The sequence below is a fragment of the Pipistrellus kuhlii genome, unplaced genomic scaffold (assembly GCF_014108245.1).
Source record: "Pipistrellus kuhlii isolate mPipKuh1 unplaced genomic scaffold, mPipKuh1.p scaffold_m20_p_17, whole genome shotgun sequence".
Lineage (NCBI taxonomy): Eukaryota > Metazoa > Chordata > Mammalia > Chiroptera > Vespertilionidae > Pipistrellus > Pipistrellus kuhlii.
In genome coordinates, this window is record NW_023425482.1 from 28,529,288 (window position 1) to 28,551,995 (window position 22,708).

At 42.5% G+C, this 22,708-nt stretch overlaps 2 protein-coding genes across 6 annotated transcripts in view; both read right to left on the minus strand.

Annotated features, from left to right (window-relative positions):
- Window positions 1–17,210, minus strand: part of RBL2 (RB transcriptional corepressor like 2) — a 28,298-nt gene extending 11,088 nt beyond the window's left edge. For 2 of the 5 annotated variants that reach the window (XM_045582861.1, XM_036440443.2), the window contains exons 1-11: window positions 16,840–17,210; window positions 13,817–13,947; window positions 12,078–12,278; window positions 9,788–9,852; window positions 6,225–6,353; window positions 5,899–6,059; window positions 5,752–5,816; window positions 5,150–5,330; window positions 3,804–3,973; window positions 2,130–2,239; window positions 1,070–1,173 (exon numbers count right to left, since the gene is read on the minus strand). In XM_045582861.1, the coding sequence (XP_045438817.1) occupies window positions 1,070–1,173; window positions 2,130–2,239; window positions 3,804–3,973; window positions 5,150–5,330; window positions 5,752–5,816; window positions 5,899–6,059; window positions 6,225–6,353; window positions 9,788–9,852; window positions 12,078–12,278; window positions 13,817–13,947; window positions 16,840–17,106 (1,584 nt within the window). In that variant the 5' untranslated portion in view covers window positions 17,107–17,210. Of the gene's footprint in view, window positions 1–1,069; window positions 1,174–2,129; window positions 2,240–3,803; window positions 3,974–5,149; window positions 5,331–5,751; window positions 5,817–5,898; window positions 6,060–6,224; window positions 6,354–9,787; window positions 9,853–12,077; window positions 12,279–13,816; window positions 13,948–16,839 lie in introns of those variants that run through there. The other 3 variants (XM_045582862.1, XM_045582864.1, XM_045582863.1) reach the window with 3 other exon arrangements.
- Window positions 17,211–20,477: 3,267 nt separating this feature from the next.
- Window positions 20,478–22,708, minus strand: part of CHD9 (chromodomain helicase DNA binding protein 9) — a 143,932-nt gene continuing 141,701 nt past the window's right edge. Inside the window, exon 40 of the mRNA XM_045582875.1 lies at window positions 20,478–21,975. Coding sequence (XP_045438831.1) covers window positions 21,923–21,975 — 53 coding nt within the window. The 3' untranslated portion in view covers window positions 20,478–21,922. The remainder of the gene's footprint in view (window positions 21,976–22,708) is intronic.

A 22,708-nucleotide genomic window follows, 5' to 3' on the forward strand; every position in this document is an offset into this window, starting at 1 on the left:
AAAAATTACATCCCTGATTAAAATGTACATACACTCTGATGCTTAGAAGACTAATGATCTGGAAAGATGTTACACAATAGCATCACAGTCAGAGGCCACTGTCATAAAAAGATGGCTGGAAAGAGGACAGGCTACTTGGCTAAATGGTCAACATACTTATTCCGGGTGATGTAATCACAGTTGCTTTCTACATTTACTTTTTTTTTGCTTATTTATTTCTTAAAATCATACATTTTTTAAACCAAAAATGTTACATAGACACAAAAAGCATAGGCAACAAATGGTCTTGGTTCATGGACCAGGTTTCAGGCTTGATCCCCAGTAGGGGGCTTGCAGGAGGCAGCTGATTGATGTGATTTTTCTCTCATTGACATTTCTTTCTATCCCTCTCCCTTCCTCTTTCTCTAAAACCAATAAAAAAGAATTATCTCAGCCAAAGAGAAATGGCTGAATATTTATTAAAGTCCTACTGAGTCAATACTCAATTTATTCTTGCTATAGAAAGAAGGCTTGATAAAAACTCCACATTATTTAGAAGCTCAGTAAAGATTAAGTCTGCGTGTTTTAACCCTTAACTAGTTTTACTACCCACAGAAGCTGTAAGTTGTAATGCATGACCTGCTGCAGCAAGGCACTGAGTGAGGGACTGAAGGTCAAAGAACTCAGAACCAGCCCTCACTGGTTTGGCTCAGTAGATAAGAGTGTCCGCCTGCAGACAGAATGGTCCTCAGTTCCATTCTGGTAAAGGACATATGCCCAGGTTGTGGGTTCGATCCCCAGTAGGGGGTGTGCAGAAGGCAGACAATCAGTCATTCTCTCTCATCATTGATGTTTATCTCTTTCTCCCTCTCCCTTCCTCTCTGAAATCAATAATATATTAAAAAAAAGAACGCAGAATCATTATTCATAATAGCCAGTTTCCTTAGGTGCCAATCTTATTCCCTCAAAGCCACATATCATTTCTCTTGTTCAATAATGGTGTCGAATTGTTTTCTTTCTTTAGTGGCTAGGGCTGACAGGAAAGTACTACATTTTACTGTTCTGATCAATACATCGGATATTTACTCACAGATAAATCCATGTCTCCCAGTCTCTTTTGTTCCTGCTCAATAATGGATTCCAATACTTTATAGTAAAGCATCTCTGCAAAACGGAAGTGTCTGCTGGCAATTTCTGCATAAATAATAATAAATAAATAAAAACCAACACACAACCATCACATGCAAAGAAAATAAATATTGTGAAAAATGAGGGCCCATCCCATCCTCTGCCCACAATATAAAATTCAAAAACCAATACACTTCCTACAGTTGCTATTTCAATCATCCCTAAGATCCCTTAATTTTTTTCATGTTAACACTTAATTTTTCTGAAACTGTGAAGTGAAATTTCCCATCAATAACTATGACAGCATCCCATGAAGATGCACATTTTATTTTGTAGAGCAGCTCTGTGCTGGGAGGCATATAGTTGGTTCACTATTCCACTCAGATGTGGTTTTAATTAAAAACAACAAAACACCTAGCACAGGTCTGGGCATGAAAACAGCTACGTCTTCTTTTCTTGTTTTTAAAATTCTAAAGAATCACAATATTTCTATATTTAATATCCAGTCTACAAATGAAAACTAAAGTTTCCCAAGTGAAAAAAGTACTAGCAGGTCAACATAATAAAGGTATCAGAATAGCCCCAGCTGGTTTGGCTCAGTGGGTAGAGCATTGGTCTGCGGACAAAAGATTCCTGGGTTTGATTCTGGTTAAGGGCACATGCCCAGGTTGCGGGCTTGATCTCCAGTGTGGGGCGTGCAGGAGGCAGCCTTCAATGAAGCTCTCTCACATCCATGTTTCTCTCTCTCCACCGCCTCCCTTCCACTTTCTAAAAAGCAATGGGAAAAATATCCTTGGGTGAGGATTAACAAAAAATAAGTAAATAAAATAAAATTTCTCTTATTGAGAAGAGCTCAGAAATCACCGGGCTGACATAAAATTTGACATCCATATTCTAGCCTTCAATCTAAAAGCATAAATCTTTTCTTCACGTTTCTGACTCAGTTACCAAGAAAGGACTCAGTTACCAAGAAAGTAGTTAAACTTGAAGATGAGAACAGTAAAGACAATATTTAGCCTCACCTTTAGCACAATTACCCAAATCCTCATCTGGCTGGGAATGCTGAGAATATATTTCATACATTTCTTTCAATCTGTTGGCAATGGCCTGGGTTGGATCTCTAGAACATGTTCTAGAAAATAAAAAGAAATTATCTAATTTAAAGATTTGCAGAGTTACCAAGAGAGAAAGTGTTTACAACTCTGTATTTGTACTAACCTGTAAATATAAAATACTTTGAACACAAACTATACACTCCCTCCCCAAAGTAATCCAGGAGATCCCATATTTCTTTGACAAAGGTGCTGGTATTACCATTTTCAGTGAGAGGAAAAAAAGTATTGTGTATAGTTGTACCTTCTCTGCCGTATTCTGTGCCTGTCTGAAGTCCATGACTGGACCCCACCTACACGTCTGCAATCACAGATGGCCAACTAACTGCCCTCCACTTTCCTCTAGGGGGCAGACAACGCCCATTCCAACTCCCACAAAAACAGCTGAAGGGGAAGATAATCTCAACCACAGACTCAGATACACCATCACTGATATTCTAAATCCTTTCCCGAAAAGCAAGATTATCTCCATTTTTATTTATTTATTTTACTAGGAAGACAATGTATGTCCAATGAAGAAGCATACAGAGTATCACCATGTGGGCTTTTGTAACAACTAAGTTTTTATTTTGATCATAAATATACATATTGATTGTAAAAGTGTAACAAGTTCAGAAAATTATAACCGGTTTTTGTTTCTTTATAATCTTGCTAGAGATAGCTACTGGATATGTATACAAACAGAATTGTATTTCTGGACACACACAGGTACCTTTTTAGAACAAAGCCCTTCGGCTTTACCTAGTGCCTGCTGGTATTTAAGACCATGGATGGTATTTAAGATGAAAGAAGTGGCTACTTCTTGTCAGAGATCAAAGATTTGGAAGCTACAGAGATTCAATCAGGCTTCTAAAGTGTGTTCATGAAATACTTGTGAATTCCAGGTTAACAAGGTCGGTTTTAAAAACATGACTTAGAAAGAGGCCATTCAGACAGAGCCTGTTGGGTGTTAATTACATCACCTTTATGAAAAAAGGAGACTTCATAAAAACGTAAAGGGAAATCAGTCAGCTTACTATTTAATGAGTCCAGCTATGAGTGGGGAATTACTAATATGTGTACCTAGGGCCTTCTTATGTCACATCACCTGAAATAAAATGGGCCCTCTAAGGTCCATGTCATCCAATCATAAACTTTTAGGACTAACATCCTTTTCAGGCTACGGGTGATCTGTAGAGTTTAAGGAAGTCAGAGTGCTTTTACACTGGCTAAGCTTGTAACTGCCCACCTTCTCCAGTAGGACCCACCCTTCGGAAGTGTTTGACAACTACCATCTTCACCGATCCCCCTTCCCTGGAATTTTAAGATAGAACAGCTGGCGCTTTATTCTAAAGGGTCTAGTGCTGGTTTCTGTTGTTTATCAGCCACCCAGTCTACGTGCTCGGTGAGAGCAGCATGGACAGACTAAGACACTGAGGAAGATGGAGCTTCTAACCATACATCTTACGTTGCTATGTCTTCTGCAAACAACTGATCTAAAATTATTAATGTGTACATTAAGGCACAAGTAGTGAAAAATTAAAATAAAAAATTGGGAGAATAGTCCACAGCCGAATTGGGAAGGCAGGAAGGGCTCGCACTGACCTGAGGATCTGGCCCAGCCTCTCACTGGGCGTGTTCCGAAGGCCCGCCAGCATGGTGTGGAGACGGCTCAGGCTGTGCGTGGCTGCGGAGACCGGGGTCACGCAGGGGCTGCTGTTATCCTTAATGTACCTCACCCCCGTGAGTGGCGTGGAGATTCTAAGCCCTTTAGACTAACGAGAAGAAAGAACACTATTTTAGCTCAGAAAGACTCGGTTACTTCCCAAACGGAAACTGAAGGCACTCAGACTTTGTATTTTTTTTTTTTAATATATTTTATTGATTTTTCTTACAGAGAGGAAGGGAGAGGGATAGAGAGCTAGAAACGTCGATGAGAGAGAAACATCGACCAGCTGCCTCTTGCACACCCCCCACTGGGAATGTGCCCACAACCAATGTACATGCCCTTGACCGGAATCGAACCTGGGACCTTTCAGTCCGCAGACCGACGCTCTACCGCGGAGCCAAACCGGTTTCGGCAGACTTTGAATTTTTAATAGGTCTAGTGATGCGTGTATCCCCATTCTTGGGATTGAAACATGGCTCCCTAGAGCCATCGTGATCCCCTGAAGATGTGTCAAAGAGCAGTCTGCATTTCAGCTAACTGAAATTTCGCCTCTTGGAAGTTAATCTTTAAGATAAGGCATATTGCCCTATGACCCCCTCCTTCAAAACTTAAGCTTGAAGGCAAAAACAAGCATTAGACAATTTAGAATATCTTTGAGAAACAGCTAGCACCTCCCGCTATTTTTGTAAATACTTCAAGATTGTCAAATCAGTCTGGCCCAAGTGAAATCCAGGATTGCACAAAAGCCCGCCTAACGACACATCTGCTTCTGAGAGAGGCAAACCACCACGGCGAGGTGCAGGGGGCAGCGGGCACAACAGCGCCCTCCTGCCCGCCTTCGCCCGGGTCCCTGTGCCCAGCACAGCTGCCCCAGCAGACACAGCTTCACACAGAGCGAGTCAACGTTCTTGAACATACACACGAAAAAGACATGACCTGATGTCACAGAATTTAAGCCTGAATCCGTATGGTAATAAAGCACCTCTTCTAATTTTTCCAACACACTCTTAAAGGCTTAAATAGCTTAAGAGTATTTTTTTTTTAATATTCAAGAAAGTATATTTCCCCCTCTCATCATGTTTCTATCTCTCTGTCCCTCTTGCTTCCTCTTTCTAAAAATCAATAAAAAAACATTTTTTAAAAATGGAGATAACTCCGTTAAGGTAAACGTGATGGAAGGTTTCTCTTTCACCATGGAAGCAAGCAGAACGCACACACGACTGCCGACCCTGATGGCCCGGGACCCTGAGCGTGTGGCTGCCCCGCTCCCCGCCCCGCTCACCTTGTCCAGCTGCTGCTGCTGCAGGACGCTCTTCACCTGCGCCCTCTCCGCTCCCGCCCCGGCGCTCAGGGACCGGGAGAGCGGCCCGATGTCCTCGTCCGCATCCTCCCCGAGAAACACGCGCTCGTCCAGGTTCCCCACCGTCAGCACGTACTCCTCGTAGGCCTTGCTGATGGCTTTCCTGTAGGAAGGGGGGAAGGCCATCTCTGCTCCTGCTTTCGTCCACTGAATGGTCCCGTTTTTGTCTCCTACAAGCTCTCGCTGCAGAGCCGAGGAGCCTCCGCGCTGCGCTCAGCCCTCGCACACAGCGCGTTCTGCCTGGTCAGTCCAGCGTCCGGAGAGAAGCTTCACTACCTCTCCTCACTGCCCCAGCACCTTCCCAGGCCTCAGCACTTTCGTGTGGCCCCTGTACATTCCAAAAGAATGGACTTCAAAAATGATGATCCGAAAGCCGAACTAGGAAAGCTCTCAAGAGCAGCAATACAATTTTTAATAAACTCAAGAACGTTCTTGGAGTAACAGCTCATCACCACATTTAACGCTGAAGTTTTCTAAGCACACACCTCTAAACACTAAGGCCGTTTCCTAACAGAAGTACTCACAGATTCTCTCCAAAGTTCCCAGGCTCCAGGAAGCCTGTAAGGTTTTCTTCTTTCCCCTTAAGGAGCTACGAAGAAAGAAAAGATCCCTCAGTCGCCCTAGTGAGCCAGCTCTTTCCCAGAAAACAGGGCCCAGGGCTGCCCACCCACCTTCTTCTCGTAGAGCTTCCTGATATAGGGCTTCCAGAAGTGCTCCTTTATTCCCTTGGCCTCCAAAACCAGGCCTTCGTGCAAGGAGCAGAGCTTCTCGATGACGCAGGGCGGGTCGGAGGACGGCTTGAAGTCCTTGGCGTGGAAATCTTCCGACAGGCCTGCGGGGAACAGAACCACAGGACGGAGATGCAGGTGGCGTGTAATAAACCAAACTGCGCAGTGGGAGCCCCGGCCCGGCTGGGAACCTACGCTGTGTACAAGCTCCCCAGAGTGCACACGATGGAGACACGTGGGCTGTCCGAGTGTCTGGTGGACAAGCTTACCTTTAAAATTGGGGTTCACAAGGTCCTTGCGATTGGAACACTGAAGGGCATTTCCATAGACTAGGTCCAGAGCACACAGCAGCAGATGGTAAGAGTTGACCAAGTCATCGCTAATCATGGGGAAATTGCCTGTACAATTAGAGAGAGAGAGTGTTAAAATGCATCAACGTTACAGTGTGCTGAAAATAATCCCTTCCTTTAGTTAAAATGACGCCACACCCCTGTACAAAACAGAATCAAGAGGTACACAAAGTGTTTTGGCAAATTTACGTCCTGAAATATTACTTACAGTTTAATGAGTTTCTTAGAGTTTAATGAAAATTAAAACTTTACTAAAAATGCCATTTGTTCACTTAGCATTCATTAAACAAGCATTTATTTAATGCCCATTAGCTGCCCAACATTTTATAATCATTGGTCTGTCTTTTGAAAACTCAGAACACCGACTACTCTATAAATGATCTCAAACTGTAAGTAATTGTTTTATATGAAAATATTTTTCTGTCAAGACAATCAATAGAATCACTTACATGTGAACAGCTAAAAAATTATTCATGTAATTTTTTTTCATGTATGTATTTTATAAGGACCATACCCTAACCCTAACCCTAACCCTAACCCTAACCCTAACCCTAACCCTAACAGTAGGTGTTAAAATATTTTTCGGCATATGAACACAAACTCATACAAATGAATGCGACAGGATCACAATGAAAGATATTTAAGATCTAGAGCCGATATCCCACAAACTGTTGATGCTTGATAGCAAAGGGAAAAAACTGAAACCATGTCATTTCTGCAGTGCTGGTTTAACTCTGACATTGAAAACAATTTTTCCAGCCAGTAACCAGCTTTGTTATTCTTAGAAATTAAGTAGTTGTAGACTTGTAACTTTCAGCATATCCTTTTTTTCATTAAACACTGCATATACGGTATATGCTTCATGTTGATTTTACTTTCTTTTAACGTCAAATGAATTCAATTTAAATATCTGGCAGACATCCAAAATATTTCTAACCCTCAACAGTTTCCCACTTCATGCCTACCCAATGTACGCACGTACACACACACACACACACACGCACACTCACTCACTCTGCTTTGTTTCAGGCCTTTTCTCTCCTTCCCACCGAGTAAACTTACCACTTACCGCCCCATCACACGTGAGGAATCCTATTTTGTCCAGATGGAAACATTCAACAAATCAACTTAAATAAATTAATGAGAAAAAAAATATTTTTCTGTTGCGAGACTGGCAAATGATGATTAAGAGGTAAAAAGTTGCTATAACCACAGTAACTGGCTTGGCTCTGCTCTAGATACGTCTAACACTAAATGTACTCAGTTTCCCGGAAGTGGAACAGGAAGTGGTAGCGTCTATGGTTTCCAGCTACAGAGCCACCACTCTGCGGGCCTGGACTGGCCGCTGGCTGCACTTGCTGCAGGAGGAAAAGCCCGCCGGCGACCTCTCGCCCTGCGGCCTCTAAGAAGCGCTGACCCGCCCTAGAAGATTAGGATCTAAGTTAAACTCCTGGACTGGCCCGACATGACATGCTTCACATTTCAAATCCCAGCTCCGGGGGTAATCTCACTGTGAGAAAGTTCACCTTTCAATCAACAAAACCACCTGCGGAACCTCCGGCGCCGGCTTGTTTACAGGAAAGAGAAGCTGTGGGCCACCGCACAGCCCCTCGGGAGGACGCGCCCAGGCGTGTCCCTGGCGTGTGCTCGCCACCGGAAGCCAACACAGGCACACAGTGGGCTTACTGAGCAAGGAGGAGACCATCTGGGGTGCCGCATGGTGCAGAGGAAGCCATGAGGAAGGTGGCTACATCTCCCCCAAATACGGACATCACGAACCAGTACGCACTGCTCTCATAGCAAAGATCCTAGAGAATCGCAAAGACCACAGCCCTGGTTGTGGGGGAGCAAAGGCTGTTCAGATCAAGCACTTGCAGACTGAACGAATAAGATAAAACCCAGCTGCAGAGACAAAACATATGCCACCCTCGTGGATCAGGTGAGACCAAAATCCACACAAGGGCAATATATTTCTTTACAAATGATTTAGATAGCACGCTGACTCTCAGTTACACTCTGCCATAAAAGACAGAAGCAAAACAAAACCCCAGAAGTCAGACATACCTGCCCACAAGTGACCAGATAAGCATCCCACGTAAGATATGCACAGCAAGGCACCGCGGAGGCGGCAGCCAGGCTGCAGCCGGCAGGACAGCTGTCTGCAGGCTCTAAGCCTTTTACTTCCTGCTGTGATCCTATTCCCCCCTCCCCCCATCTCCTCTAAAGAAATTGTCAGAGCCGAAACCAGTTTGGCTCAGTGGATAGAGCATCGGCCTGCGGACTGAAAGGTCATAGGTTCGATTCCGGTCAAGGGCAGGTACCTTGGTTGCGGGCACATCCCCAGTGGGGGGTGTGCAAGAGGCAGCTGATCGATGTCTCTCTCTCATCGATGTTTCTAACTCTCTATCCCTCTCTCTCTTCCTCTCTGTGAAAAATCAATAAAATATATTTTTTAAAAAAAAGTTTATAAAAAAAAGAAATTAAAAAAAAAAAAGAAATAGAGTGCTGGAAAGCAAAGATCAAAGAGCTTACTTTTGACAGAAGATTCTTCTTTCCGATGAAGCATGCAGCCCAGAGGGGGAAGGGAGAGCTCTCCTACTAGCCAGGAAGGACCAGTGTAATCTGACAGGTCCAACAGCAAGACCACCGGGGTGCCTGTCCTCGCTGGATGGAGGTCCTTCACTTCCAGCATGAATCCGAGAGCCGGGAAGATGCGGGCTCAATGCCAGCTTTGTTTCTGGGGCTCACTTACATAATTCTGAAAGTAAGTTGGGCTAGTTGATCTAATAATGAGAATTTCTATTTTTTATGAAACTCCTTGCAGCTCTGACTTTTATTTTAACTTTGCATTTCATTGGGCTATCTTTATGCCAAAGGCATTCTATAGAGTCCAGAAAAAAAAGCATGTGACTTATGTAACTGCACTTCCTTTTCTTCTTTAGATTAATAAGAATCATTTCTACAGAGAAACGAAGACAGGACAAAACAAATCAAATCTTTTTTTTTTTTTTACTGAATGCAGACCTTGGGTAGGTCAAGTAAAATGAGAAAAAAGGGAGAGGAAATAAATTGTATGTAAAGGTATTGGTCAGGCATATTTATCTGAATAAGATGCAGAAAGCAATCTGAACTACTGAGGATACTCAGTCCCACTCAACTAAATAAGACTTGTCTCATGAAAAATGCAGACACACATTCATGTGTTTTCAGTCCGTAATTCAGAAGAACAGGTTTGGCTAGAAAAGATACTGTGCTTAAAACTTTAAACTTTTCCATTTAATCAGAGGAGTTTGGGATCTTATAAAGAAATCCAAGACTTTTATGAAAAGGCAATACTTAAAAAAAAACAAAAAAAAACCTGTGAATAAAACCAGTGAGACATTTTCAGCGAGAACCTTTTCCTGGTACACATTATAGGTTGACAAAAACAGTATCCAAACATTTAAATAAACTAGTATCTAAATAATTATTACTTTTCTTACCTTTGGCATATATAAAAAGCACCCAACAAAAATGGAAAATTTCAGACACCGTGCAAGGCTGACGCCTGTGGGGAGAGAGAAATCAGATGACAACAGAAGAATTCGTGAGACACCACAAATGACTGACTCAGGTGAGACACAAAACCCCCGTCAGAGGCTGTGAGAGCAGATCGCTTCACAGGGAAGGCTTGTAAGAAGTTCTACTCCCACCCATCCTGGTAAGGATGAGCTGGGAGCCAGGGAAGAGCCCGGCTCAGAAAGAAGTTTCTAGATAACCACAAAAGCTTCTGGAGGCCAAGAAGGCAGCGCAGAAAACCAACGAGGACCAGCAGTTCCCTCAGTGGCACCAGCAGGGTGAACGCTGCTTTAAGACCCACGCATGCAGTCAGCTATGTCCCCATGTTTTCCCGCTGCCATGGCTGATGGGATGTAAACCCTCCGTCGCTAAAAACATTCCCCGCTATATCAAGTCACAATGGGCCTTCTTAACGTAAAGCCTGGGCTTCCTGTCATTCCTTGTACTCCCGTTTTTAAGAGGACCTGTCGTCTTTTGCCAAGCTGTCTGCTTGGAGGTTCAGACCTGTTTTGAGCTGGGCTTTCCTGCTCAAAGCCTGCTCAGGTGTGGATATGGCATCGGCTGCATCCACATCCCAGTACACGCCTTCTAATAAAGCGCTCCGATGGGAAGCGCTGGGAGTCTGAGGCGTGGCTCCCGCACTGGCACGGCGGACTTGATTCACCAGCCCCAGTGAGGACTAACTGCCAGCGCCCTGCCTTAAAAAGCAGCTTCCCGACCTCAGGCAGGTGAGAAACGGTCTCGTTTTGATGGCTGCCAAGAGAGGAGGCAGACTTTTTAGTTTAACACACAAGGCGCTCTAAAAACTGGCTCTAGCCGAAACCGGCTTGGCTCAGTGGATAGAGCGTCGGCCTGCAGACTGAAAGGTCCCGGGTTTGATTCCGGTCAAGGGCATGTACCTTGGTTGCGGGCACATGCCCGGTAGGGGGTGTGCACGAGGCAGCTGATTGATGATTCTCTCTCATCGATGTTTCTAACTCTCTATCCTTCTCTCTTCCTCTCTGTAAAAAATTAATAAAATATATTAAATAAATAAATAAAGAAATAAAGAAATAAAAACCGGCTCTATAAGGTGAGGAGGACCCGAGAGCAAACTGCTTAGGGGGTTTGATCCTTGCTGTAGTGGTCCCCTTATGGGCACAGGGTTCCTCCGAGAGTCTTGAAATTGTCACAGTACAGAATCCTACACATGCTATGCTTTTTTCCTACATGTACATACATACATACCTTCTCACTTAATGGAAGCATTTTTTATGGCTTCTCTAGGCATATCTGAATTGCCTGCGTGACTAACTTAGTCCTTTGGGCCATTATTATATAAAACAGGGTTGAGGTGATCCCAAGCCAGTCTTCTGATAACCGGAGACTGCAGCTGGGCAGGGTGGGGAAGCCGGCCGCAGGGGTGACTCAGGTCCCTCGGGACAGAGGTGATTTCATCATGCCACTCAAAATGGCACAATTTAAACTGCGCAATTCTTTATTTCTGGAATTTCCTAGAAATGTTACTATTTTCAGACCACAGTTGACCGTAGGTAACTGAAACCAAGGGAAGGGAAACGGGATAAGGAGGGCACTATGTTCTCCGAATTGTGCTTATCTATCTGGAAAAGTGAAAAATACTGGGTCAAAGTTAAGTGTGCAGGCTTTCAGACATGATCAGAAAGCACGAGTTTGTAAGTTTCTGCTCCCCACTGATGCCCCCAATCCATCTTCTGGACTCTTGATTGGTCGTAAATATCAAAATACACAGAGAAGCTCCTTCATGGGGATTATTTAGTATTCAATTTGACATAAAAGTAAAATAACAGGAATTGTCGGTATATATTATAATAGAGAAAATGACATAGTAAATATTGTCAGTAATAGAAAATCAAGTGGTCAAATTCTATACCCAAGTTAAATATTTTGGTGAAAATATCTGTGTTCTGACTTTTGTATATTTGGTTGCTTACGTGAAAAGTGAAAGTTTATGAAAACGTATGAAAAGGGGTTTCATACATTTTGCAATATGAAAGTAGCCAAACTGTTCATGGTTAACATGCAATGAAAAGCAAGAAATTATTATTAAAAGAAAGCTAAAGGAGTAAAATGTTCTTTATGAAGTCACATTTGTTTTTTAAGACTAAGCAAAATAAACTGCAGGACAAAATTCAAGGGATCAAAACGTGGCAGACAGACACACGCACATCCTGAGCAGCAGAGAGAAAAGCATACCGCTGCTTTCTTCCTCTTTGTTGACGAGGCTGCTCCTCCTGAGGATATTTAAAAATGTCCTGAAAAATGGGCTCATATTTCTTAAAAATGACAGCAGAGACGGTGAAGTTTCTTTCTAGTCTCTCAGTCCGTTCTCTGAAATCTTGGGGTAGATTTGCCATCTCTTCCCATTTCTTCATCTTGTTAAAAAATTCAATTAGGCTAATATTAAAAACAAAAGATATTTTCTCAATTAACCCAAGTATAGAAATGCAATTAAATCAAAAGTAATTCATTGAATTACATTAATTTTAGACAGTAAAATCAAAACTCCTGCCTCTGACTAGCTTAATCTCCTATACAATGATTTCTCTGATCTTCCAAATCAACTTTTATTCTCATAGTACCCTAGGTTTTATTTACAAAATTGATTAAAAAAACAAATAATTAACCAGAGTAACGCAACGAATATTCATGTATCCGACTGCCAGATTTCACAAATATTAACATAGTGAATAAATTCGGCCGTGTCTGCTTGCTCTATAGAAACAGCCAAAGTTCCCATTTGGACTTTCCCTCAATCTCATTCCCCACTCTTCTCTCCCGAAACACCATTCTAAAGTTAGTCTGACTCTTTCCCATCCACTACTTACTAGAGTTACTATTTGGATATACTTGTATCCAAAAACAGTAAGCAGTATCTTTTGTATGAGTGATTATAATTTTATATAATAAGTAGCATTTTGCAACTTGCTTTTTCATTCAATACTGTTGCCAAGTTAATGTTGATACATTGTAGATCTAATTCATTCATTTTAATTGCTAGACGTATTCCTTCATATGAACTACCATGAATTTTTGCATTCCCCAATCAATTGAAATTGAGGTTCCTAACTTTTATTATAACCAAAAATACTGTAATGAACACATTCTTGTACATAAGCATTTCTTTACCAACTACCCCAGAAGTAGAATTGAGTCAGAGAAATGTGCCAAATTTCCCACTGAAGTGGTCTGTCAATTTATTCTCTTAGCAATGCACACCAGTAATATAGTTTCTCTTTCTCTCTATATAATGACCAATATTGGTATTATCAGACTTCAAATTTCTCCAATCTAATGAGTATGAAATGCTTGGTTTGTTTTTTTGTTTGTTTTTTACTTTGACTTCAGCTCTTTATGCACTGCCTCTTGTTCTTAGGCCTAAATATTACTCAGAATGGAGTCAGTTCAAAGTCAATAAATAGACTACAGCTAAATATTACATTTCTTGGTAATTATTTTAATAGTGATTTATTTTTAAATCGCTAGGTCCATAAATTATGACAAGGAATATTTACCTTCCAAAATGCCAAACATCCTTTTCCCACTGATCTTCAAAAAGCCATAGAAAAAAATTCACCCACAAGACACAAATAGTAAGTATAATAAATCAATTACACAACTAATAGGAAAAGCATTTCTGCCTCTTCTTGATAGCATTATTTGACCCTTTTTACAACTGATTATAATAGTGCTGATTATATAACAAATAGAAACATTAACACATTCCATATATATTACTATACAAGTGCTGTGCATGTAGTTTGCAGTGTAATATTTTATTTAACTTTCCAATCTGGAGTATTCCCGAAGGTTTCTCAATATCCTTATTTAGAATTCTTCAATATGACAGAATGAGATCACCTCCTAACAGTAAACTCTTCATTCAAGGGCCTGCTGTGTTAGTCACACTATTTTTCAAGTTCAAGCATAGTTACCTCTGCTCTGAACATCGCAGGAGTCTAGTTAAAGACACATAGTTTCCTTCAGCTGTCCCTTTGCTTACAGTCGGCACAGATTTTCTGCAAGCCACATATAAGGCACATGCCAACCAATGAAGATCATTTCCCTAGAGAAACAAATGAAAATTGTTACCTAATGAGTTATCCTATGTAATAAAGATGCAATATGCAAATGGTCGTTATGCTGTGGAGCGTAATGACAGGCCACATAACGACCAGATCAGGATCACGGATCAGCAGGAGGGTGGGGTGACCAAGAGCTACAGGACGGGGCAGGGCAGCAAACTATGGGGGGGAGGGGCAGAGGGAGCTACTGGGGCACGGATTCATGCGCAGGGCTACTACTATATATATATTTTTTTCAATATAAAAATTCTTAGGTTTAATCCCAAAGTGTTATTTATATTTATGTGTTTGTGGGTACTTTCAGTGATGGCCCTCATGTATGTGCTCATCTTTGTTTTTATCCTCACGTGAGGATATTTTTTCCATTGACTTCCTTAGAGAGAATGGAGGGAGGACATCCATGTGAGAGAGACACATCAACTGGCTGCCTCTGGTTCCCACCCAGACCAGGATGTAGATGGAGTCCGCAACCAAGGTACGTGCCCTTGACTGGGAATCAAACCCATGGCCCTTTGGAGCGTCGGCTAATGCTCTAACCACTGGGAAAACTGGCCAGGGCCATTTTCTGCTGAGAGGAGGGGTCTATGTTCCCTCACTTTGAACTTTCAGGGACATAAAAGGCAATACAGATTCATCTGGCTCTGTCAGGACTTGCATGGGGGAGGCCCGGCATGGGAGCAGAACACCTTGGGCAAATGACTTAACCATCACAGAGGCTCAGTTATCTTATCTGAGGGCATCGAGAATGGAATGAGCTACAAGCATGAAGTAAGAAACACACAAAAAATCAAAAGATAAAACTCTGCAGCCAGTATTCTGTAGTAAGTATTGCATTCTCTTATACCTGGTAGGGTACCTGACTACAAGCTCCACAAGCCAGGGTGTTTAAGTTTTGTACCAGCACCTACAATAGTGCCTGGCAAAGAACAGTTTGTCAAAAAAATATTTAATACATGAATAAATACTAATCTATTGGCTATGCTGAGCCAATAGATTAGTATTTATGACTAAAGTCATAAAAATAATTACTCACTTTCAAAAATAAGTAATCACTCATTTTCAAAAATAACTTACTAACCATCATTTTTTGTCACTTGCTTGTGTAACACTGGACTTCCTCTCCATGAATTTAAAGACCCCAATTGCATGGTGACAACGCTTGTTCTACGTAATTTACAGGGTTCTCAAGAGGGTACAATAAGAGCTTATTTGGAAGCACGTAAGCTCGGCACCAAAAGAACCCTTCTCCTTGCCTGACCCCAGAAACCACTGGGCCATGAACAGAAACATGGCCTGGCCAATCAGATCACCTACGTATCTTCGTCGACTCTACAGCACTGTCCCTGCGGGTGCTGTATGTGCCAGAAACTACCTCTTCCTACCTCATTTAACTTCCAGAACAGCTCTGTGACTCAGATACAAACATCTCAATTGCACATATCACAAAACTGATTTTAGAGTGGTTAAGTAAGTTGTCCAAAATCTCCTAGATCTGTCCAATACTAAAGCCATTGTAGTACTAGCTTTTCTTTCTTCCTGTCCACATAACAGTGGGAAGGGAAAAAAAAAAACACACACACAAAAAAAACAATGGAATTAAAATCCTATTAATGAGCCCAAACCGGTTTGACTCAGTGGATGGAGCCTGCGGACTGAAAGGTCCCAGGTTCGATTCCGGTCAAGGGCATGTACCTTGTTTGCAGGGCACATCCCCAGTGAGGATGTTTATCGATGTTTATCTCTCATTGATGTTTATCTCTCATCGATGTTTATCTCTCATCGATGTTTCTAACTCTTTATCCCTCTCCCTTCCTCTCTGTAAAAAAAAAAAAAAAAATCAATAAAACACATTTTAAAAATAATCCTATTAATGCAAAAACAACTCCAAAAATCACCTTAGTGGCACGTACGCAAAAAATACTCTCGGCGTACTCCAATCCCTGGCTAGGCTTTTCCACCCAGGGCCTACCTCTCCAGCCTGACTCCTCTTTCCGAAACCTGTCAAACCACTTGTGAGAGTCACGTGGCTCCCTGCCTGCGGGCTGCACGGTCCGGGGGCGAGGAAACTGCTGGTAAACAACCCGCACTTCCGCGTCGCTTCCCATTGGCCCGCGGAGGGGCGGGGCTTGCCAGCCTGGAGCCTCATTGGCTACAAAGAGCGTCCTTCTCACCCGCAGGCCCTTCCGCCGGCGGACAGGGGCACCACAAGCCCGGACCACAGGGACTGTCGGAGCCCGGGGCAGTGTCGGGGGTGGGGTGCGGGTGGAGGGATGGCCGAAAGGGGTTCAAGGTCGTCGCAGCCCTGGCTTCCTAATGTCAAAGGGGTCGGGGGTCCCTTTTCACTGCCGCTGGGAGGGACTCCCCTCGTTCCCACGTCCCTGAACCCAGCCCCTGACACCTCACGCGCCGACCCAAACAGAAGCCATGCCCGGACACAGGCGATCTGGTTCCGCAGAAAAGGAACGGGAGGAGGAGACCAGGGACCCCAACCAACCTCGTTCCCCGCGAATCCCGTTCCCCGCGCGGCCGCGGCCGCCGCACCTGCTCCCGCCGCCGCCGCCGCCCAGGTGGCTGTCAACGTGCAGTCACGACCCCGGCGCGACCCCGGCCTCCCTCCCGGGGGCTGCATTAGGGCACCAGGTGTTCCCCGTTGGGAAGCCCAAAGGGAAGAGCAGAAAGGCGGGGCCCGCCTCCGGAGCCGCTGAGAGCTTTGCAAAAGCCAGGCTTCCAGGTCCAACGCGCGCAGCGGGGGTGCCCACGCCGGGGCCTGTCGGGGGTCCCCGCGGGGCGCCCGGCCCACGGGGATGGGGGTGGGGATGGGGATGGGGATGGGGGGCAGGCAGGTCCGCTCCCGCGCCCACCCCGGGGCGCACCTCCAGCGTGTAGCTCTCGCTCATGCTCCGGTAGCTGTCCCAGGCCTCCGCCCGCGCCGCCTCGTCCATGTTGAGGCGGCAGCACAGCTCGTCGAACCGCTGCTGGGTCTGAGGAGTCGGCGTCCGGGTCGGCTGCGCCGAGTCCTCCGCCTCCCCGTCGTCGTCCTCCTCTTCCTCCTCCTCCTCGTCCTCCTCCTCCTCGGAGCCGGCCGCCTCCGCCGGAGCGGGTGGCGGGGGCGGCGGCGACTGGTCGCCTTCGGATGGCATGGCGCACCCCTGGGCGGCCAGTCCTCAGGTGAGCTGCAGGCCCGGGCCCGCAGCCATTCAAACCGCGAAGCGCCCGCCCGTCTCCGCCGCTCGCACGGCGACTGCGCCGCGGCCGACGGCGCGTGACCTCACGTCGGCACCCGTAGCGCCGAGGAGGGCCTGCAGGGAAATGTAGTCCGCGCCGGGGGCCCACGCGGGTCAAAAACCATTTCACAATAACCACTTCGCGCAGTCTCGCCTGGGCTGAAATTAAAGCGGTTTCTCTACATGGTAGGCATGTCTCCCATCGCGAGAGCCACACAGTAGGGCGCTCTCGAAAAGAAAACATCCAAGGAGCATTGACATGAGGTTTCATATCCAAGCTGAAAGAAGACTCAACAGCTTGGTGTCCTAATGTTAAAAATAAGAATAGCCAGGGCTTGTCTGCCAAGTTCATTTTTCGGCCTTGCTCCTCATCTCTAGCTTTTCCCTAAGTTTGCATTGTATTTGAGCCTTTTAAATAATTTCACTTTATTTCCAAAACGCTTTGGTATATAAATGAGTATAGTGTACATTTCCATGCCTGAGGAGCCTGAAACCAATGTGAACGGAGGAAAAGAAACCCTGGGACAAAAACCCGCGTTTCAGGGAACTTTAGCAGGAACAGGAGGAGTCAGTGAGGATGCCTGGCAACGGAGAGGAGGATCTGGAGAAAGACAACAGGACACTCAGGGACAATCTCTGGATTTTCTTTTTCTTGGTTGAGATAAGATGATAAAGGGCAAGAACAGAGGCCAAGTACAACTGCTTTATAAGTATTTGTAAGTTCATAAGAAATTCTAGTAGTTTCCTTATATTTAGGCTGGAGATACTAAATTTTAGAAAAATGATATTATTTCGTACACCAGCAATACAGTTTTACTAGAACAAAACTTTGATTTGCTTAGAGGTAAATTTGCTTAGAGTAAAATTTGTTTACCATTTTTAGTAAAGTTGAATGAAATAAAATTAATGGTAATAAACCATCAAATGTTTTATAAAAACATGCTTTGCTTGTTAATACCAATATTTTCAAAGCCAGTGGATTCTAAATAGTATAGTAATTTGATACTAACATCCATTTTAAAAGTACATTTACAAAACTTTTAACTATTAGTCATTTTATATCATCCCTGTTTCTCTACCTAGTATTCCCATCCTACTATATCAATAAAATTTTATCTTATTGTTTTGTGCTTGAAAGTCTGTTCTTGAATCCTTCATATTTCCTGTCATCAAAAATGTATGTACTGCCTTGGCTGGGTGGCTCAGTGGGTTACAGCATCAATCCATACACTAAACGGCTGAGGGTTCAATTCTGGGTTAGTGCACGTCTCTAGGCAGTCTCTCTCTGTAACAAAAGCATACCTTTGGGTGAGGATAAAAATAAAGAAAAAGTGTGCAAATTAATTTTTAGGTATCCTTCTGTTTATTCTTTTAGGTCGGATTCATTGAGGTATAATTTGCATGTAGTAAAATTCACTTTCAAGTATACAGTCCTATAAAGTGTGAAAAATAGTCATGTCCACCATAATCAAGACACCATAATCATTTCCATTCAAAGTTTTCCTAGTACCCCTGTGTAGTGATCCCTCCTCACACGGTCCCGGGCAACCACTGGCCAGTTTTCTGTCCCATAGTTCTCTATTTTCCAAAATGTCATATAAATGTAATCATACATTATGTAACCTTGATCGGGCTTCTTTCAACTTAGCATAATGCCTTTCAGATTCACTCGTGTTGTTGCATGTGCCAGTCATTGGTTCCTTTTTATTGCCAAGTCTCTCATCTGTGTCACAACATTTATTTATCCTGAAAACATCCAGGTTGCCTTTGGTGATTATGAGCATAGCTGCTACTAACTTGCATGTGCATGTTTTTTTGGGTGACACAAGTTTTCACATGATCCAGCAATTCTACTCCTAGAGGAAAGAAAATCACTATCTTGGAAAAAATGTCTGCACCAGTACTGTATATTCATGGTGCCATTATTTACAAACAGCATGCAAACCCGTGTTCTTCAACAGATGGATAAAAATATATACATACACAATAGAATATTACTCAGCCATATAAATGAAAACCCTGTCACTTGTGAAATGGATGGACCTTGCGTGCATTATATATACGTGAAATAATCCAGACAGGAAGAATACTGTATGATCTCACTTGTGGAATCTAAAAATAAAAAAAACAACACACACACAGGTACAGAGAACAGATTGGTGGTTCCTGGGAGATTGAGAGGAATAGGAAGATGGTCAAAAGATACAAACTTCCCAACTTATATGTCCTGGGGATGTAATGGACAGCATACTGACTATACTGAACAGGGCTGTATTGAAAGTTGCTGAGAGAGAACTTAAAAATCTCATCCCCCCCCAAAAAAAATTTTGTATCTCTGTGTGGTGATGGATGTTAACAAAACTTATGGTAATTGTTTCACTATACACACACACACAATTTGGTGTGTGTGTGTGTGTGTGTGTGTGTGTGTGTGTATATATATATATATATATATATATATATATATATATATATATATATAAATAAATAAATATATATATATATATATATATATATATATATATAAAATAACCTGGTGCATGAAATTCTGCACTCTGTGGGGGGAGCCTCAGCCCAGCCAGTGCCCTCTTGCAGTCCGGGAGCCCTTCGGGGGATGTCTGACTGATGGTGGGCCTACGCCATCAGTCGGACATCCTTAGTGTTGCAGTGGAGGTGGGAGAGGCTCCAGCTACCACAGCTGCACTTGCCACCCTCAAGCCTGGTTTCTGGCTGAGTAGCGCTCCCCATAGGAGTGCACTGACTACTAGGGGGCAGCTCCTACATTGAGTGTGGTCAGTGAGTGTCATAGTGACCACTCATTCTGCTGTTCAGCTGATTTGCATATTAGGCTTTTATTATACAGAATGTTGTACAATGTCAATTACATATCAATTAAAACTCAGTATTGGTCATTAAGAAGTTTGGTTCTTGGGTTCTGATTATGCAATCACACAATCACTCACTCAGCCAAAGTCTGCCATCCATCTAAATATTCAACAAATGTTTAATTAGTGTTGACTGTATGTCAAGTACAGTGACCAGCACTGAGTGTACAGTCATGAATAAGACAAGCATGGCCTCTGCCCTCAGAGCTTATGACCCCATGGGTAAAGCAGACCTAGAACAAGTAATTGTCAAGTGTAAACATAAAAAAGAAATCAGGGAGCTATATGAGTGCATCTCAAGAGACCTTAAACCTCTGTGGTGTGTGTGTGTTGAGGAGCTCAATAATTTGGTCTTAAATATATTATACTGCATCTATATATTAGAATAAGAAAGTACTTAAAAATGTTTTGGAAGATTTTTTAATGACATGGAAAGAAAATCATGGTATAGTAAATGAAAAAAAAAAAAGGTTACAAAATGGTATGTACAGTATAACTCCATTCTTATTAATATATAATATGTATCTGCAAAGAAAAAGGACCCAACATTTAACAACTATCTGAGTGTACAGCATTATGGGGCGGGGGGGGAGAGAGGTTGTTTACTTTGTGCTTTCCCTACTTCCCTTCCCCTTTCCCAGATTTTCTGTAATACACATGTCTTGCTTTTCACTAAGAAAAAGAATTTAAAAATTCATCAAGATGTTATTTTTGCCTAATAAGTTGGCAAATGTTATTTCAAAGGACAATACACAGTATTGGTAAGGATTTGGGGTAAATCAACATTCACAAAATGTACCCTGCTAATGGTAGTATAAATCGCTACTAACAGCATCATTATAAACTCGGCAAAACAAAACTCTTCAAAACACAGTATTTTCACTTTTAGGGATTAAGAAAATCATTAGGGGTAAATGCAAAAAAAAAAAAAAAAAAAATGCATATATAAACCCAAATGTCTATTTTTAAGTACATGGTTAAATAAGTTACTACATCAGTATGCGCCAATTCTAAATTATTCATATTAAAAATCACATTGCAGGATACTCATTGACATAGGTCAGTATTATCAAGGGCAGAAGAGTAAATAGTATGCCCCATGTAATACTGATTTAATATGAAAGTGTATTAGTTTCCTAGGGCTACCATGACATAGGACCAAAAACTGGGTGGCTTAAAACAGAAACTTATTCTGGAGGCTAGGAGTCCAAAAATCAAGGTGCTGGCAGGGTAGCTGCTTCTGGAGGCTCTGAAAGAGGATCCGTTCCACGCCTCTCCCAGCATCTGGTGGCTGCTGGCAAGCCTTGGCGTTCCTTGGCTTGTAACCACATCACTCCAGTCACTGGGGGTTGTCTCGTAGCCTTGTCCCCGTGTCTTCACTTGGAGAATGCCAGTCACTGGATTAAGCGCCCACCCTAATCTATCAAGATAGTATCTTAACTAATTACATCTCTCAAGGCTATTTTCAAAGGTCACATTCTGAGGTTTTTCGTTGACATAAATTTTTGTTGGGCACCCGTCAGCCCACTACGTGTACAGAACATACATATAAAAAAGACTGAAAATCTGTATCAACAGTATTTTTAATCCCAGGGTGGATTTAATGAATGACTTAAATATTTTTCTTTGTGTTTTTTTCTGCACTTAAAAATAAATAGCTTATGTACTGTAGTTACAATTATGTAGGGATTAAGGTCTCAATTTATTGTATAAGGTGAAGATTACCTGTAGTCAAATATCACTCTTTTCCCTCCTACAGCTCACAAAACACAGAACACATAAGTGTATAGTGTATCTTCTCTCAAAAGCACCGACATGGCCACGTCTTCCTCCAGCATCAGAGTGGATTACCGGTCTTCTGGGTTAGCGCTAGATGAAGTAGTTGGCTTGTGTTTACATGCTATATTGTACGAAAAAAGAAAAAGAGGTTTTCTAAGCATAAAAGCATAGTTGAAAGTGTTCAAGTTAAATGAGTGTATCACGAGACTCCACTGTTTTACTTTAGAAAAAACAAGTCTTTTCATCTTTACAAAAAACACTACCAATAATAGCCATGAATTGAGAGTCATAAGACTACATAAAAAAATAATTACTGATTTCCAAATGAACCCCTTTTCAAGGTTAGGCATATCTGAGTCCTTCTGGATTATTTTTCAAGATCCCGGGGAAGAAAACTTAAGGAAATAATAATGTTGTGGATATAATTATTACCAAATTCTTCCTTTTAAAAATTCTTCCCAAGTATACTTTCCTTTTAAGGATTCAGGACTATGGGTGCTTTCATAACTTTGAAGATAAATGAGCTATATAAAATTCAATAAAAAAAAAAGAAATCTTGTCATGTACAGAGGCTGACATCGTGGGTAGTCAAAGAATATGTTTAATAAAAAATAATTAAACTTCCATTTGCTCTATAGAACATCATAGAAAGTAATTTAATAAATTACAAATGACTTTTAAGACGTTTGCTCAACTACAGAAAGCAAATTCAGACTACACAAAACACAACTGGTAAATATTGCAAATGTCCAAAAGAAAAGCTGGACCAAGACTTGTATCATGAAACCTGAAACAAGGACTATAAATACAAGGCAATAACAGCTATAATTCTTTTAGTAACTACCAACACATCC